At 46.7% G+C, this 17,567-nt stretch overlaps 1 protein-coding gene across 2 annotated transcripts; it reads left to right on the forward strand.

Moving 5' to 3' along the window:
- Positions 1-1,260: 1,260 nt before the first annotated feature.
- On the forward strand, positions 1,261-16,034 carry PHKG1 (phosphorylase kinase catalytic subunit gamma 1). Of its 2 annotated transcripts, XM_073315129.1 has the most exons (9): positions 1,261-2,085; positions 4,124-4,299; positions 6,420-6,474; positions 10,133-10,198; positions 10,707-10,870; positions 11,451-11,541; positions 13,211-13,364; positions 13,841-13,966; positions 15,428-16,034. In XM_073315129.1, exons 1-9 carry the CDS (start codon positions 1,916-1,918, stop codon positions 15,677-15,679), a joined length of 1,254 nt encoding a protein of 417 aa, XP_073171230.1. In that variant the 5' UTR covers positions 1,261-1,915; the 3' UTR covers positions 15,680-16,034. The 2 variants fall into 2 exon arrangements, with proteins under 2 accessions (XP_073171230.1, XP_073171231.1); XM_073315130.1 differs by lacking the exon at positions 10,133-10,198.
- Positions 16,035-17,567: the final 1,533 nt, after the last annotated feature.

Raw genomic sequence — 17,567 nt, forward strand, 5'->3', positions numbered from 1 at the left:
TTGGGGGGAGAGAGGGTGCTCAGAAATAGCCATTGGCCAATGTTGTTGATGTGCTATAGTTTATTAGGCTAAAGGAGCCTGACACGTAAGCCAAAGATTTCTCAAGCTTCTATTGATTTGGGTTGCCTAGGGTGAGACATTCCAAAAGGCCTGGTTTTCAGAGAGCACCAATCACCCACTCTCTGAAAATCAGGGCCCTTTAATCACATCTCAAGTGGGGTACCAGTGGCTTTTGAAAACCTTGGCTGTTGATAATGAGAGCAGCAGTGGTTTGAGCACAGGCCTGGGAGCCAGAAACTCTTCTGCTGCCAGCTCACTGTGTGCACCTGGGCATACTACTTAACCTCTCTGTCTCAGCTTCCTGTCCCCCATAGCTGTAAAATTAAAATAGTTACCTTCATTCGTCCCCAGGTTTGGGGTCCTGGTTCAGCCAACTATCCCTATTCAGCAAGGCACTGAGCACACTGGAGTAAATGGGACTCAAGCAGATACTTTGCTGAACTGCAGCTATACTGGGGGTCCTGGTGCTTGCCCTTTAAAGTCCTTGCTTTACTACAAGAAGGAATACTCTGCCCTTGCCATCCCAGCAAGAATCCAGTGTTATTCACTGGAAGTCTTCCTGCAGGACTGAAGGAATTTTAAAAGGGCCTGGAGTACACCCAGCAACTGGAGTCAATGATTGCTCACTCCAGCCGAGGGGTTAAGTAGACCCTGTGTGGCAACAGAGCCTGTGTTCCTCTGTCTGTGAGATAGCGAGCCAGGGAGCTACAGCAGCTCTGCATGCCCAGTATCCTCAGTAGAATTATCCCTGTGCTCACTACAGCCTCTACTATGAGGGATGCTATAGGGCCAGGACAGTCAGGAAAGGGACAAGATTTCAAAAGTGATTTGGGGTACCTCAAAGTTTGGTGGCCCCAACTTGAGAGACCTTAGAGTAGCTGACCCTCAACCTGGGCTCAACTGTAGTCTTGTTGGGTCTCTTGCTCCTGGGTCCCCTATGGAAGCCCCCACCCCTGGCCAATCTCACTGTTTCTGGAAGGAGTTCTGCTCACTCTTGGGGTCTTTTAAGAGTCCAGCTACAGTTCACTTGTCTGTAGTCCCTGCAGGGGATTCCTAGGTCTTGTCACAGGCAGGAAGCAGATTTACAGGGTCCCTTGCTCACATCAGGCTCATAGTGTCCCCCAACCAGAGTGGGAGGAAAGGCTGGCTACTGCCTCAGGCAGGGCTTCCCTTGCTACTGGAGCTTGCTGGCAACATTCCTACACCTGGGCAAGCTTCCCCCTGTCCTCTGTGGCCAGTTTCACCTTCTTAAGCTCCCCTTCTCCAGGTGGTGCATGTTCTGAGGGTGGGCCTAACTGGTGCTGCTTGAGTGCAGGACTGATAGTTTCTACCAGCAGGATGGGGGGGCCCAAACTTGTGAGACACTTTGGTTCATTGAAGTCAGTGGCATGTTTCCATAACTTCAATGGGATTTGAATCCTGCACAGAATAGAACATTCCCCATCAGTGAAATGCTCCCTTTCATTTCGTCCCTTTCTATTGCCCACCCTGCCTTTAGAAGGAAGCAGATACAAGGCCAACTCCCATGAGCACTGCAGCATGCCACCTCATCATCACTGGTGTGCACACATATGGCGAATGAATGCACCTGGTCCTGGGACAGTGATGAATACAATTTTGTTTGCATTCTGGACCAGACCCTCAGAGGCATGCAGGCTCCTAACTCCCATTTATTTCAGTGGCAGTTAGGAATCTCAGTGCCTTTGAAGGTCTGGGCCTCTGTTTCTAGTTCTAAGATCTATCAGACATCAGGACTCGGAATAAAAGAGACAATTGGAAAGCCAATAATACAGAGGTGCAGGTCCATTTTTAGTCATTAAGACTAAAGGCCTGGTTAGAGGAAACAAAGACAGCCATGGTACTATTTAGTTGCTTTTTTCTTGTTTTAGCTACTTGTTACCTTGAAGCAAGGCTTTATAGTGGGCGCAGTGAGGATCCAAACATGACCAAGGAGGAGCAGCTACCAGACTGGCATTCGGCCAAGGAATTTTATCAGAATTATGACCCGAAGGAAATTCTGGGCAGGTAAAGTCAAAAGACAAAATCAGAAAGGCCAAGGCACAGAATGAGTTACTGCCTTTTATGTTCCTTACTAGGTGTAAGAAATGTTTTTTTAAGTACATTTGGCGAAAGATGAAGGAAAGTGGAGGTCCTCTATTTAATGGGGAAGGGGAGCGAATAACTGATGACATCAAGAAGGCTGAGGTTTAATGCCTATTTTGCTTCAATGTTCACTAAAAAGGTTAATGGCGATCAGATACTCAACACAATTAATATTAACAACCACAGGGAAGGAATACAAGCCAAAGTAGGGAAACACCAGGTTAAAGAATATTTAGACAAGTTAGATCTATTCAAGTTGGCAGGTCCTGATGAAATTCATCTTAGGGTACCTAAGGAACTAGTTGAGGCAACCTTGGAACTATTAGCTGTTGTCTTTGAGAACTCCTGGAGGATGGGTGAGGTCCCAGAGTACTGGAGAAAGGTAAACGTTGTTGCCCATTTGAAAGATAGGTACCAAGAGAATCTGGGTAATTATATACTAGTCAGCCTAGCTTTGACACCTGGAAAGAATCCATTTGTAAGCATCTAAACTCTAAAAGATAATAGGGTTATAAGGACAAATCCATGCTAGCTGTTCAAGAACAAATCATGCCAAAACAACTTTCTTTGATAGGGTAACTGGTCTAGTGGATAGGAAAGGAGCAGTAACTATGATATATCTTGATTTCAGTAATGCTTTTTACACAGTCCCCCATGACATTTTCATAAACTAGGGAAGTGTGGTCTAGATGAATTTACTATAAGGTGTGCGCACAACTGATTGAAAGACCGTACTCAAAGAATAGTTATCAATAGTTTGCCATCCAACTGGGAGGGCATACGTAGTGAGATCCCGCAGGGGTCAGTCCTGGATGAGATGCTAGTCAATATTTTCATTAATGACTTGGATAATAGAGTGGAAAGTAGGCTTATAAAGTTTGCAAATGACACCAAGTTGGGAGGGGTTGCAAACACTCTGGAAGACAGGATTCAAAAGGACCTCAACAAATTGGAGACGTAGTCTGCATTCAACATGATGAAATTCAATAATGACAAGTATAAAATACTTCACTTAGGAAGGAAAAAAAAATCAAATTCACAACCACAAAAATGGGGAATCACTGGCTAGGTGGTAATACTGCTGACAAGGATCTGGGGGTTACAGTGGATCACATCTAGAATACGAGTCAACAATACGATGCAGTTGTGAAAAAGGGTTATATTCCAGGGGGGTATTAGCAGAAGTCTTGTATGTAATGCCCAGGAAGTCATTGTCCTACTCAGTACTGGTGAGGCCTCACTTGGAGTACTATGTCCAATTCTGGGCGCCACACTTTAGGAAAGATGTGGACAAATTGGAGAGAGTCCAGAGGAGAGCAACAAAAATGGTAAAAGGTTTAGAAAAACCTGATCTATGAGGAAAGGTTAAAAAAAATCCCAGACATGTTTAGTCTCGAGAAAAGAGGGCCACTAATAGTCTTCAGATAAGTTAAGGAGTATCAAACGGAGGATGGTGATCAATTGTGCTCCATATCCACTGAAGGCAGGAGAAGTAGTAATGGGCTTAATCTGCAGCAAGGGAGATTTAGGGTAGATAGTAGGAAAAACTTTCTAACTCCAAGGGTAGTTAAACTCTGGACTAGGCTTCCAAGGGAGATCGTTGAATCAGCATCAGTGGAGGTTTTTAAGAGCAGGTTGGACAAACACCTGTCAGAGACAGTCTAGGTTTACTTGGTCCTGCCTCAGCACCAGGAGCTGGGCTGGATGACTTCTTAAGGTCCCTCCCAGCCCTGTATTTCTAGGATTCTATTTGCAGACTATAGCTGCAGATACTAGATAGGGTCCACAGCAGCAGCTTGGGGAGTCAAACTAACATGTGGGAGCCTCACTGTATTTTCCATTGACCCAAACTCCCTTACCCCATCCTGTTAGCCCTATGCTAGTGCATGAGCACCAGGAAGTGAAACTGGCTAGAAATTTTCCTCCTATTCCAATCTTTTCTTTGTCTTGGTCCTGGCAGAGGGGTAAGCAGCGTGGTTCGTCGGTGCATTCACAAACCCACCAGCCAAGAGTACGCAGTTAAGATTATAGACATCACAGCTGGCAATTTGTCCCCAGAGGAGGTCCAGGAGCTGAGGAAAGCCACTATCAAGGAGATAGACATCCTTCGGCAGGTCTCAGGACATCCCAATATCAGTAAGTCAAAGTATTAGTATGACTGGGCACCTGGGTAACAAAAACGGACCACAAAAAGAAAAGGAGTACTTGTGGCACCTTAGAGACTAACAAATTTATTTGAGCATAAGCTTTCGTGAGCTACAGCTCACTTCATTGGATGCATTCAGTGGAAAATACAGTGGGGAGATTGTTTCATATTCTCTGTGTGTATATAAATCTCCCCACTGTATTTTCCACTGAATGCATCCGATGAAGTGAGCTGTAGCTCACGAAAGCTTATGCTCAAATAAATTTGTTAGTCTCTAAGGTGCCACAAATCATCCTTTTCTTTTTGCGGATACAGACTAACATGGCTGCTACTCTAAAAATTGATCAGTGGCTTTTTCCACCCCATTTTCTGTTCTAGATATTCACAAGAGTTTTCAGATTTTGATTAATCCCTTTGGCTCCTTGAGCCGAAATCCCGTCAGGGAAAGGATGCATCTTCTGTGGATGCCCACCTGATGGTGCCCGACAGTGATATCTTGCTGGGAATTGGCTCAAATCCTAGATGAGCAGGGCCCTCGTGAGCCCTTCTGCCACTCACTGCTTCCCCCAGACCCATAATGATCCCAGTCAGCATTGTTGCTGGACAGAGCACAGCACCTGCTGGAAGCAAGATCCCAACACTCCATGGAACCTCCAGCCGGGGAAGACAGATTAGGTGAGGCGTTAGGCCAAAGCTCACGGACGTCAGGGCTCTTAGTGGGGAAATCACTTTGTTGACAGACGCAGTCTGTGACCCATGAAGATCTCTGCTTCAGGCAAAGAGTATGGCTTGGTCTACACTACGCTACAAGCTTATGTTGGTGTAACTATGTCGCTCAGGGGTGTGGAAAATCCACACTGCCGAGTGACAGTTAGATTGAGCTAGCCGCCAGTGTAGACAGCACTATGTCGACGGGAGGGCTGCGCCTGTCGACGTAGCCATCACCTCTTCAGGAGGCGGAGTACCTATGCTGATGGGAGACCCTCTCCCCGTTGCTGTAGGTAGCGTCTTCACTAAGCGCTACAGCACACAGCTGCAGGGGCGCAGCGCTCTACAAGCCTGGTGGGTGGCTAAAACCTGCAAATTGACACAGGGCAAGCACCTCACTTCAGAGCCTGCTGTGTTCACATTTGATTCCTCAGGACCTTGGCTTTGGTTTGCAGGCTCCGGTACCATATGAGGAGCCTGAAATTCCACCCTGACACCTCTGGTGTTGTGTGTTTCACTTGTTAATGACTCAGCTCTTCTGAAAAGTACAGGCTGTGACCTCCAGGACATGGTTTCCAGTTCTGCCTGATGAATGTATTCTAGGAAATGGAAGGGTTGCGTTGCAGATTCCTGGGATTGGTTAGTTTCTCTTCAGATGATTCCAGGAAGTCCCTTTCAGTGCAGTGCCATTAGAGAATCTGACCAGAGAAAAGCTACAGGAAGGAACAAGGGGTTTAGCTAGAATCCATTTCCCTGAGGGCAGGGATGTAGTCCCACTGCCAGAAGTTTTAGATAGTAAAGCTGGCACTGGTGTCAACAAGACAACACTCCTGGTCTCATTTTTCACTCTTCTTGGGGAAGGGGGAGGAAGAGCCATTGAGGAATTCTGTGGTCTGTAGGGAGGCAGAAGGTAATTTCCCCAGGAGGTATTTGGTTACTGTGATGATGTACCCTTTGGTGCAAGGGGGTGAGCACAGCTAGCCAGGACTAGGCTTGCATCTCATCTGAAAGGGGAGGCCACTAGTAGCCCAGTGGTCCCTAACCATGCTGGGACATTGCTGTCTCTGATTCACCCACGCTGCTTTCTGCAGCACTGGGTTTTCCTTGGTGGTCTCCCAGCCAAAGACAAACCAAGCTCAGCTCAGGATCCAATCCAGCAATGTGCCGGGTGACTTCTGCAATGTGTCATGCACTCTCAGCTCCCACTGAGCTCAGTGAAAGCCTAGGGCACCCAGCCACCTTCATGGATTGGGGAGCTCGGAGAGGAGCTCACATTTTCCATCCTTAGGGAGTCAGTGGATTAGAGTCTCTTTGGGGCAGGGAACGTGTCTGATTGCACATACATAGAGCCCAGTGTAAGTTACAGCACCGTAGTGATAGTTGATATCCTGTTTTATTGCAGTTCAGCTGAAGGATAGTTATGAATCCCACACCTTTTTCTTCTTGGTGTTTGACCTGTAAGTACCATCTTTTTTTTTGTCCTCCTGTCTGTCTGATTGATCAGTGGGGGCATGTTCTGTTCAGTTACACCCATTCAATCCTTAAGGACATCAATGGGGTTTACCGTAATGTATCCAACAGCAATATCTGGCCCTGCGGATTTATAGATTATTCTTATTAGTGGTTGCCGTACCAAACTGAAGTTGAGACTATAAAGGAGTGTGCCCCCTCCTTGCAACAGATCATCCTAAGCCTGATAACATGCAGGGCTGGCTTTAAACACATGCAAGACAAGTAACAGGCTGGCACTCTAAGCTATTCCTGGCCTGACCCCTCTCCTGGCAGTGAGTCCAGGGGAGATTTCCTTGGTGGTCTCCCAGCCAATCTAACCGAGCTCTGCTCTGTTTAGGACCCAATACAGCCAGGTGTTGGATGGGTCCTGCAGAACACTGAGCACCTCCTGCTCCTAGTGACCTCTGAGGGAGCAGAAGGCAGCCAGCCACCTCAGCACCCAATTCGCTGTCAGGCAGAGTTGGGCGTTTGGCTGGCAGTTACTTCTCCCCCCATTACCTCTAAACCCCAGCACCATGGAAGGCTCTGGCTGGGCAATGGAGATGATCTTCCATAACATAAGCTAGGTGATGTGTGCTTTTCTGTATGAACCAAGCAACCAGTGCAGAAAAGCTCCCAAGCATCTGATCTGGTCTGACTCAAACACCCTCAAGCTCTGGCTGACCAAGCTGGGATTCTGGTTTGGATCCAGCTTGATAAAAAGAGTTACGCAATCGACATAGATCCCCGCAGGTTTCTCAGGAGCTCAACCCCATGCACATACAGCTGGCTTCAGCTGGCAGAGGAAAAGTAGTTCTATTGAGTAGCTGTGCCAAGCAGTGTGAGGTTAGGAATGCGGCACAAGGTGAGAGAGGAGTTGAAGGCGGGGTTTTTTGTTTGTTTTTTTAAATGTAGCTGTTCCTACCATCTCGGCCTCAGGCAAATCAATCACCAGAGCGGCTACTGGGACCAATTGAGAAGAGGTGAAATGCTTAAAGTCAATGACTGAGAGAAACAACAATAACTTTGCTCTTCCCTAGTATCTTCTATCTGAGGCTCTCAAAGAGCTTTACAAGCCGAATGCACTAATCTCACTGCCCCTGTGAGACTGGGAAATATTGTCACCCGCACTTTACAGCTGGGGAAATAGAGAGGGTAAGAGACTTGCCCAGAGTCCTGTCCCAAGCCTGTAGCCGAGGTGGAAACAAGTGCAATGCGTCCTGTTTCCCCTGATGTACCCTTGGAGCCCTGCTGCCTGACAATAGTAGGATCACAGCGGATAGCTCCATTCTGGTGGAATTACGAAAAACACTTCCCTTGAGTTTGCCTCCCAGCCACGTTAAAGGTCACAACAGTCTGGTTGAGAGGAGGGAACATCCCTTTTATAGAGGCACCCTCTAGTACTCCTTCAGCATGGCAGGTGATAAACAGGAAATCCGTGGATCTAACTGAAGGGAGAAAGGTAGCCAGGAAGGCCATGACGAGACCTCACGTGGCCCTCAGAGTGAAGGTGGCTTTGCTGGTTATGATGCTGGTTCAGCTGGTGTCCCCATTCCCACTTTACTGTTCTTCATCCCCTTCTATCAGGAACTTTCCTGTGTACACCCACCGAGCCGGCTGGCTAAATGAGAAGTGAGCGTCAGTCTCCCGTCAGCAGACACCAAGCAGGTGGCCTCTGTTCCAGTAACCGTTGCAAAAGGGCGTTTGTGAATGGAATTTCACACGGGCCCAAAAAACCACCAGGCACCCAGCAGCACTTTGCAATGTATCCGACTCTGCCAGGACTCAGCGCTGTATGCCCAAGAACATTCTCTTCGCTGCTAAGGCCGCAGCCTCCCCTGTCAATACAGGGCTGGCTGCAGCTGTCAGCACAGGCAGCCCTCCCCTTTGTGGGAGCGAGCGGGGTTGCTCAGGTTTCCCTGTAACCTTTGGCAAGGTCTGTCATAGATCCTGGAGTCTATTTATACATTTGGCCCCATCTGCATCCCCAGAACTATCTGTGTCTTGTGTAATGCTTCAGCTTCGATCAGTCAGGGCTTGTGGTTTCAGCCAGCTCTTTAGAAGGTAACCAAGTGGAGTGGGAAAGGTATGAGCTCTGTGGCTTAGACTTGATTTAACTCAGGGTGTGATGTTGCACCAATTCGGTTAAACCACTGCAACTTTGTGCGGGAACAAGCCCGGAGAGATGCTTTTCTGTCACTGCTCTGAGGTGGCTGCATTAACCCATCTTCTTACGCCTCGTAGCCACCCTTAGCAGAAGAGTCCCTGGATCTGAATGCATCCAGTGGGGCAGTCTAAGCAAAAACATCCGTCTCCTGTGGGAAAGCTCCAAAAGCTAACCGATTGCAAGAAGTCACTGCATGTATCAGGCATCCTTTCTGGGCCACCTCTCATCAGCCCAGGGCTCAATTACTGATTGAGTAATTACAACCCCCCACCCCCCATCAGCTTCCTACTGGGGAAACTAATTACTCTTAGAGTGATCAGAGGGCAGGCTCACCTGTTTGCACCCTGCACTCTGTCACAGAGGGGCTGAGAATTTAGGTGAAAAATCCCACAGAAAAACCAATAAATAAATAGTTTTGAGTGGTCAGAAAAACTACTATTTGTTGTGTAAAAGACTAGGGGAGTATTCCTTTAAATAGTTTGCAAGCCCTCTAGTGGTGCTCATGGTGTTCTAGGTTTTAGAAGCTGCCAGAACCTAACCAGAGCAACCAGAATACGTATGTAATGACACCTTGAATGTTGTGTATTTTCAGTAAATATGGTTATTTGGACCCTACTGTGGTTCCTTCATATTATGTTTGTGGTGTAAAGGGCAAGAGAAAGAACATTATTTAGAACTGTCAGCTTCTTATCCACCACATCTATGGCCTGGGGGTGTTTGGAGTCATCTCTGTGCTCTTTAGTGACCAAGATAAAGGGCTTCCTCCTGTTAAACCAAAAACAATTCCAGGAGAGGGATCTGGGTTCTTTCCTAGTTCTGCATCAGTGGAATTGTTAACTAAGTTCATTTGCAAAATCTTTATTACTGGTCATGATGTAAGAACCAGAGAGAACCCAGCTTGACTCTCAGATCGAGCTTACGGGGCTGATTGATTCGGGGAGGGGGGGAGAAATCTACTCCCTTTTACTTGTGAATTGAGTACAATTCAGTGTTACCAACTCTCATGATTTTATCATGACTCTTATAAACTTTGTTGTTTTTCTTAAAGCTTCAATTCCCGGAGTCAAGTGATTATGTGAGACTCCCAGCTTTTTTTTTTTTTTTTAAATATGGTTCCTCATAGTTAGAGGAAAGCTTGAAAATGTGACCTCACAGAGTACAAAGTTCAGAAGGCAAAATGAAAAGAACCCCATATTTATTGTTTTACAAATCTCATGATTTTAAAGCCAAATCTCTTGATTGTTTGAGCCCTGACTCTTGACTTTTGCAGGCTTGTAGTTGGAGATACTGAGATTTGCTTGATGTCACAGAGAGAAACTGGGAACCCCATAGACCTTTTCCAGGGTTGTCACTGCATTTTACATGCAATGGTTGATTCCAAAGATTTTATTTCCATTTTACATTGTGGCTGTGACTCAAGTCCAGCATCTTTAAATGCCTTGTCTTCCTAAACACAGAATGAAGAGAGGAGAGCTTTTCGACTACCTCACAGAGAAAGTCACCTTAAGTGAGAAGGAAACCAGGTATGGTGAGACAGACTTGAACAGCACAGTGGTTCAGCCAGCACTTCTGCCTGGACAAACAGTGGCACTTTGGACCCGCTAGTCCCAAGCTCCCCCAAAAGGTCTCCAGGTCTGAAATGGGGTTCCTCACAGCCCAGGTTTCACACCTTTCAGTTCCTGAAGTTGCCCAAAACTGCTGCTCTCAGCTGGCAACTTGTCAGGAGTGCAAGGGGTTGCACTTACAGGCACCTTTTGGTCCACACCCAGCTTCAATGGAACGTAAGGACAACCAGTGTCTGTTCCTAGGGCCAGCTGGCAAAGCTCACTCTCGGGCTACTGAATTGGACACTAGGGTTCAGCGCTACAGTGCTCATCTCATTGCCTAAAAGCAGGATGGGCTCAGTGTCTCTCCATCATTTTCAGGCTGTCTGTGGGGAGAGAAGGAGAAGAGGGTATGGGTTCTCTTTTTGGATGGGTTGCTTGGCAGAAGGAGGACTTATCTCCCCCATCCCATTATCTTCCCCTCTAGGAAGATCATGCGTGCACTGCTGCAAGTGATCCAATACCTCCATTCTATGAACATCGTCCACAGGGACCTGAAGCCGGAGAACATTCTCCTGGATGACAACATGAACATCAAGCTGATGGACTTTGGCTTCTCCTGCCAGTTGAATAGGGATGAGATGCTCAAAGGTGGGAAGATTATTTGATCACAGCAGTCAGAGGAGGAGAAGACTTTCTAGATTGTCTATGCTATCCCCTTGGCAGGGCAGGCTTGCTCCTTCAGCCTATACACCGGTACTTTGTCAAGCCTTGCTTTAAACATCTTAACCGATGGGACTTCCACCACTTCCCTTGGGAGGCCATTACACTGGCTTCTCCTCTGGAAGTTCATCCTAAATTTTTTCTCTTGATTTCTACTAGTTGCTCCTAGTTACACACACCTGTGCCATCCTATACTAGCTTTTCCAGTCACAATCTTACTTGCAGATACTAGTTATTTTATAACTCATTGGGATGAGATTATTCAAAGGCACAAATGGCTGTTTGGCTTGGTCACTCTTCTCCTTGCCCACATTACAGGTTATAACTCGATATTGGACTACCCTCATTAGATACCAGTGAAGCATAGTTAAGGACTATATAACACACACTGGAAACATTCTGTCCAGCAGCATCCGCTCAATGAATAGCTATTTACTGGTTACAGGGTGGTACAAACCTCTGCAAATTCACTGATGTTAAAGTGAAAAGTTCCATCCCTTTCTTGCAGAAATCTGTGGCACTCCTGGCTATCTAGCGCCTGAAATATTAGAGTGCTCCATGGATAAGGACCATCCAGGGTATGGAAAGGAAGTTGACATGTAAGTAGAACATTCATAAGTAGTGACAAACTTTCCTAGTAACTGGAGTGAACATCTCCTCCCTTCGCGCTGGGGTTTACTTCTGAAATGCACATGCTTTTGGATGCTGGGAAAAGCAAGAGGATCTCATACAAACTAGTCTCCAAGGATAAGAGACCGGAATACCAGCCACAACTGGCTGGGGTCAGTGAAGAGCTTGTCATTTGCTCAGCGCACTGTATATGGGCTAGTGGTCCACACATACAACTGAGAGCCAGGAAGATCAGACTTCTAATCCCAGCTCTAACAAATTCTCTGCCACAGTTTCCTCGTCTTTGCCTATTATGTGAACACACAGTGCTAGAGAAGTAGTATTATTTACCATCAACTGTCTAAAACATGGGAATAACAACCTTGCTTACTTGCCTCACAGGTGTTGTGAGGCTTTGTTAACGGGGGTTTTGAAGGGGAATAACACATAGGGCCAGATCCATAAAGGTACTGGGGCACCTAACTGCCACTTAATTCAATCTGGGCCTTAGTGCTATGTAGGTGAAAAGCAGTAAGTGCCATTAATAATAGTGAGCTGTGCACGATTGGGTGCCCAAAATGGCTCTTTGCTTTTTCACACTAACAAGCCCTGAAAGTGGGTTTTATACACCCCCTGAGAGAGCAGTCAGACAGGAAAACAATGCTCTTCTAGGGCCTGATCCTTGTCCCAGTGAAGCAAATGGGAGCTTTGCCATTGACTTTAATGGGCGCAAGGCCAGGCCTGTGCAGATTAGTAACTGTAAACAGACACGTAATGGCTAGACAGCTGAGCTGCTTTGTCAGCTCTCTTCTTGCGTTAGTCACCTGAATTAAACCGGGCACCTGACAAGCCTCATGGGTGTAAAGGCTATTTGCTGTGCAAGGTTCTCCCATTCCTGGCTAGCCGGCCGTGACAGAGTGACTCCAGCACACTCACCCCTGACAGCACAGGCTTGTCAGGTGCAGACTCCCGAATTACACTGCAGTACAGTCCAGACAGCTGACTCCTATCCTGCCAGGATGGGGCTGGGGGGGCATACAGGACCCAGTGGCTTCACCAGTGATAGGCCTGAAAGGCAAAATAGCCCTCTCTCTCATGGCCCACCAAAGCTTCCCCACAGTCTAAAGCAGTGAAATCAAAACAGGTCCAGAATAAAAGTCTAACTCACAGCTTCCCTGAGCTAGCGCAATGTCTCTGGCGAGTGAGGAGGGCCACTCCACTCTTCCACCTCAGCATCTACTCCGACTTCCTGGTCTTTCCCACACAGGAGAAGTCATAGGTTATTTCTCCTTCTGCACACAGCCCCTCACACACCCATGCTTGCTCCTTAGCTAATGAGCCCCACCTGAGGAAACTCTGCTCTCCTCGTTACCAGCGGAGGCAGTTTTTCCACAGTTGTGGCCTGTTCTGCCAACCCTCCCCTTTCCCAGCTTGACGGAGTGTGAGGTTCAAACACCCCAGGATAGGCCCGAACCCTGCTCTGGCCTCCAGTTTTATAACTGGGCCCTATTTGTCTAATAAACCGAGCACCCCAGAGACATTTGACACCCAGCTCTGGATCAGGATTTTGCAGTTTATGCCTGTCTTGGCTTCCTTGTTGTGAGCGATACTAATGAATGTGCCCAGAGGACTGATACTGGTCGGCTCTGTCTTTGGCAGGTGGAGTAGTGGTGTGATCATGTACACCCTGCTGGCTGGCTCCCCGCCCTTCTGGCACCGGAAGCAGATGCTCATGCTGCGGATGATCATGAGCGGGAATTACCAGTTCAGCTCTCCGGAATGGGATGATCAGTCAGACACAGTCAAAGATCTGGTGAGCGCTTACTTGCCATGGAAGGAATGGGAGAAAAAAGGGAATGTCTCTCTGGCTTTACTAGTGGGGTAGGGTGGCCTGGTGGATGCAGCAGTAGCATGGGTATCCTAAGACCTGGATTCTACTCCTGATTCTGTCCTGTGTGATCTTGGGCAAGTTACTTAGTCTCTGTGCCTCACACCCTTTATCAGTCTTGTGTGTATGGACTGTAAGCTCTTTGGGGTAGGGACTGTGTTTACACAGTGCTTAAAGAAATTACACCCCAACCTTGGGTAGGGCCTCTAGGCTATACTGTCATACAAATAATAAATAACACTCCAAGTATTTCTAGACACTGCTCTTCTTATGCAATCTCGAGGCCTGAGGAACCAAAGACAGACAAGAATCCAGTAGCGGGGACACTTGACGGAATGCGCCTGGGATGGGGTAACAATAAGGAGAGAGGGGTACGTCCGTCTGACTGTGCCTTCCTGCAGATTTCCCGGCTCCTGGTGGTGAATCCTAAGACGCGCTACACAGTCAATGATGCGCTGGCCCACCCGTTCTTCCAGCAATATGTTGTGGAGGAAGTGCGGTACTTCAGCCCTTTAAGGAAATTTAAGGTAACAGAGTTTTTTAGACCCTTCCATCAGGACTGACTGACAGTGACCTTTCAAACACATTAGAAGCGAGATCGCATTCAGCCGGTTTATTATTTATTCATCATGGTCGACTGCCACGGCTCCAACACTGATTCGACTGTTAATGAGGGTGAAGGATCAGGCTGTTAAAGATGGGCCCAAACTGTAACTATGGAGCCAAACTTTGGGACTGAATTTTGTAGCTTGGGTTCATCTCTAATGCACAGGAAAGTAATAGATCCGTTTTGTTTAAGTCCTATCCAGTATATTAGTGCTTTAGAGAGACAATACAGTGCAGGTACTTAATACATTATAGATAACCAGATGGAGGCCAGGCTAAAAGCAGTGCCCACATCATTTATTTTTTGATATATCCTAGTGGGTTTCCACTGAAATTTTTAATGGAAGAAGCGTGTTACAGAGGGATTTGAACAAGGAAAAGGTAGACTGGGGAACAAAATGGTAGATGAAAGTTGGTGTTGATAAATGCAGAGGAATGCATCTTGGAAAACATAATCCCAACTATGACAAAATGATGGGGGTCTAAAGTAGTTGTTACCACTCAAGAAAGAGATCTTGGAGTCACTGTGGATGTTTCTCTGAAATCATCCACTAAATGTGCAGCAGCAGCCAAAAAAGCGAACAGAACGTTCGGAACCACTAGGAAAGGGATAAATAGAAGATAGGAAATATCATGCCATTATATAAATCCATGGCATGCCCACACCTGGAATATTTGTGCAGTTCTGGTCTCCCCATCTCAAAAAAGAAATAGATTAAAGACAGAAAAAATACAGAGAAGGGCAACAAACATGATTAAGGGTAAGAAACAGCTTCCATATGAGGAGAGATTAAAAACACTGGAACTGTTAGGCTTGGAAAAGAGATGACTAAGGGACAATATGAGAGAGTCTATACAATCATGAATGGCATGGGGAAAGTGAATGAGGAAGTATTATTTATCCCTTTACATAACACAAGAACCAGGGGTCACCCAATGCAATTAATTGGCAGCAGGTTTAAAACAAACAAAAAGAAGTACTTTGCACAAGGCACATTCAACATGTAGAACTCATTGCCAGGGGATGTTGTGAAGGCCAGCTTCAAAAAAGAATTAGATAAGTTCATGGAGGATAGGTTTGTCAATGGCTATTAGCCAAGATGATCAGGGATGTGACCCCATGCTCCCGATGCTGGGACTGGACGACTGGATGACAGGGGATGGATCACTTCATAATTGCCATGTTCCGTTCATTCCCTTTGAAGCATCTGGCATTGGCCACTGTCAGAAGACAGGATGATCCTGGGCTAGATGGACCATTGGTCTGACCCACTAAGGCCATTCTTATGTTAATGAATCAGTTTAAAGTGACAGTCTGTTGATTAATTTCAGTTTTCCAAAGCACTTGCCTTTTCACATGAACTGGTTACCTTTCATTTCAGGTCATCTGCCTGACAGTTCTGGCATCAGTCCGCATCTATCATCACTATCGGAATGTCAAGCCAGTTACCAGGGAGGTACTAATGAGAGACCCCTACGCTCTGAAACCCATTCGCAAATTGATCGATGCCTGTGCCTTTAGAATCTATGGACACTGGGTGAAGAAAGGAGAAGCACAGAACAGAGCAGCCCTGTTTGAGAACACTGCAAAGGTGATTTTGCTGAGCTTAGCTGCAGAGGAAGCGTTCTTTTGATTTAGTCCTGAGTAAAACTGCTTCAGCACCGTCTTCGCTTAAGTTTGTAAGCGCTAAGGCAAGCAGATGCTCTGGAAACTAACCGCAGTCTCCTTTATGTTTTCCCAATAAAATCTCAATAGATAATATTAAACCCAGGGTGTGCCAAACCTTGACATTCTTATTTGGCCTTCAAAAGCTGCCAGGTGCACAAACCTCTGCAGAGCCCCATCAAACTTCAATGAGAGTTTTGCCTGTGTAAGGCCTCCACAATTTGGCCTTGCCATACCGATATTCAACTTCCCTCCAAAATGACATTTAAGAGCCTGATTTTTTAGACGTGGCCTCTAAGTTTTGCAGCTGTAATTAACTGTGTGTGTAAATAAATTAACTAAAATAAATAAAATAAAATAAATTAAATAAATAAACTGTGTGTGTAAATTCACCTGCATCAGGCAGGTGAACATCTTAAATGCCAGCACGTGTGCCCCACATTAATTCCACCTGAATGTTGTGGTTTTTTTTGGCCTGGAATGAATTGCAGGCACAAAATTGGTCCCCAAGCTGAGCGCTTTTGAAAAAGAATAGAGTTGGGGGCCTAAGTAAAATCCTAGCTGTGGCATTCGGGTACAGCTCCAGCTCTGAACATCGCAGCTCTGTCCCCTCTCTACTGCAGAGGGAACCAATAGGGGATGCAAGAACAACAAAATACACTTAGTGCTTCTCCTATAGGAACCACACCCTTTCATTGGCAGGATGGGCCATGCTCCCCTGAGCTGTGGTAACAGAAGGAGCACCCTCACATCTGTGTGAAATCCTCTCCAGCCATGGTGGCAATATTTTCTATTATTGCCATTTGCTATAATCAGGCTCATGTTGCTCTTGCTGGTGCCTTCCTGCTTACAGCTAGGACCTCGATCCTGTAAGCTACACCTAGGCAGACCTTTGCACCTGCCCCACCGCAGTCAGGGGACCTCCACGTGGGCGTAGAGGCTCACCCCTAAGAAGCAGCTTGCCGGATTGGGGCCTCAGTGTCTGGCCCAGGCCAGCCTGAGGTTTCAAAGCCTTGCTTTCGTTTGGTAGTAGGCACGACCTGTTCTGTGAAGATGATAGATTGGCCGCTGAATGGTTAGAGGCAAGGAGGAAAGGGGACAGGGGTGTGGAAAGCAGCCCCACCCATGGGACACTCACAAAATACTAACCAGTTACGTTCAATTGCTTGAGGTTAAAAACCACATGAAAAAGCTGGTCAAGCTTTGTTTTTACGAGGTGGCTGTTGCTATTAGAGACCCACGTTTCCAAGCTTCTGGGACCAGCCTTCACTGGCAGGGCCTTAAGTACGGTGGGCTTATCCCGTATCACTTTTGAAAATCGAGTCTTTCAGGGCACGAGTACCCTGGTTTGGGTGCCCCACTGCAAAGGCGAGTGTTCACTGCCTGTTTTACCATCTGTAAAATGAGGCTAATGATACTGACCTCCTTTGTAAGGCGCTTTGAGATCCACGGATGGAAAGTGCTGTATAAAGGCTAGGTATTATCCACTGAGCTCTTGCTTCATTTAGCTTTGGGGCTAACACATTTTTCACATTAAAAAAAAAAAAAAAAAAGCCTCCCCCCTGGGCTGTAGTACAATTGGCAGTTTATAACTCAGCCTTTAATACAAGCTGAGGAAAACTTCTCTTCCTGTCCACCAAACCGTGGGGGGGGAGTGAGGGGGGAAAGTTGTGACAAAACCACCACTCTCAAATTTGTGTCAGTAGGAAAAAGTGACCCGTCCAAATCCCCCAAATGGCAAAAGGCCACCTGCATGTGAAACCAGAAATCAGAGCCTTCATCTTAAGGGACTCGATTGGCTCCTTCCTTTCTATCAGGGATAGGGCATATCCTGACCGGTGACTAGTATCTCACAT

The sequence above is a fragment of the Lepidochelys kempii genome, chromosome 17, assembly GCF_965140265.1.
Source record: "Lepidochelys kempii isolate rLepKem1 chromosome 17, rLepKem1.hap2, whole genome shotgun sequence".
Classification (NCBI taxonomy): domain Eukaryota; kingdom Metazoa; phylum Chordata; order Testudines; family Cheloniidae; genus Lepidochelys; species Lepidochelys kempii.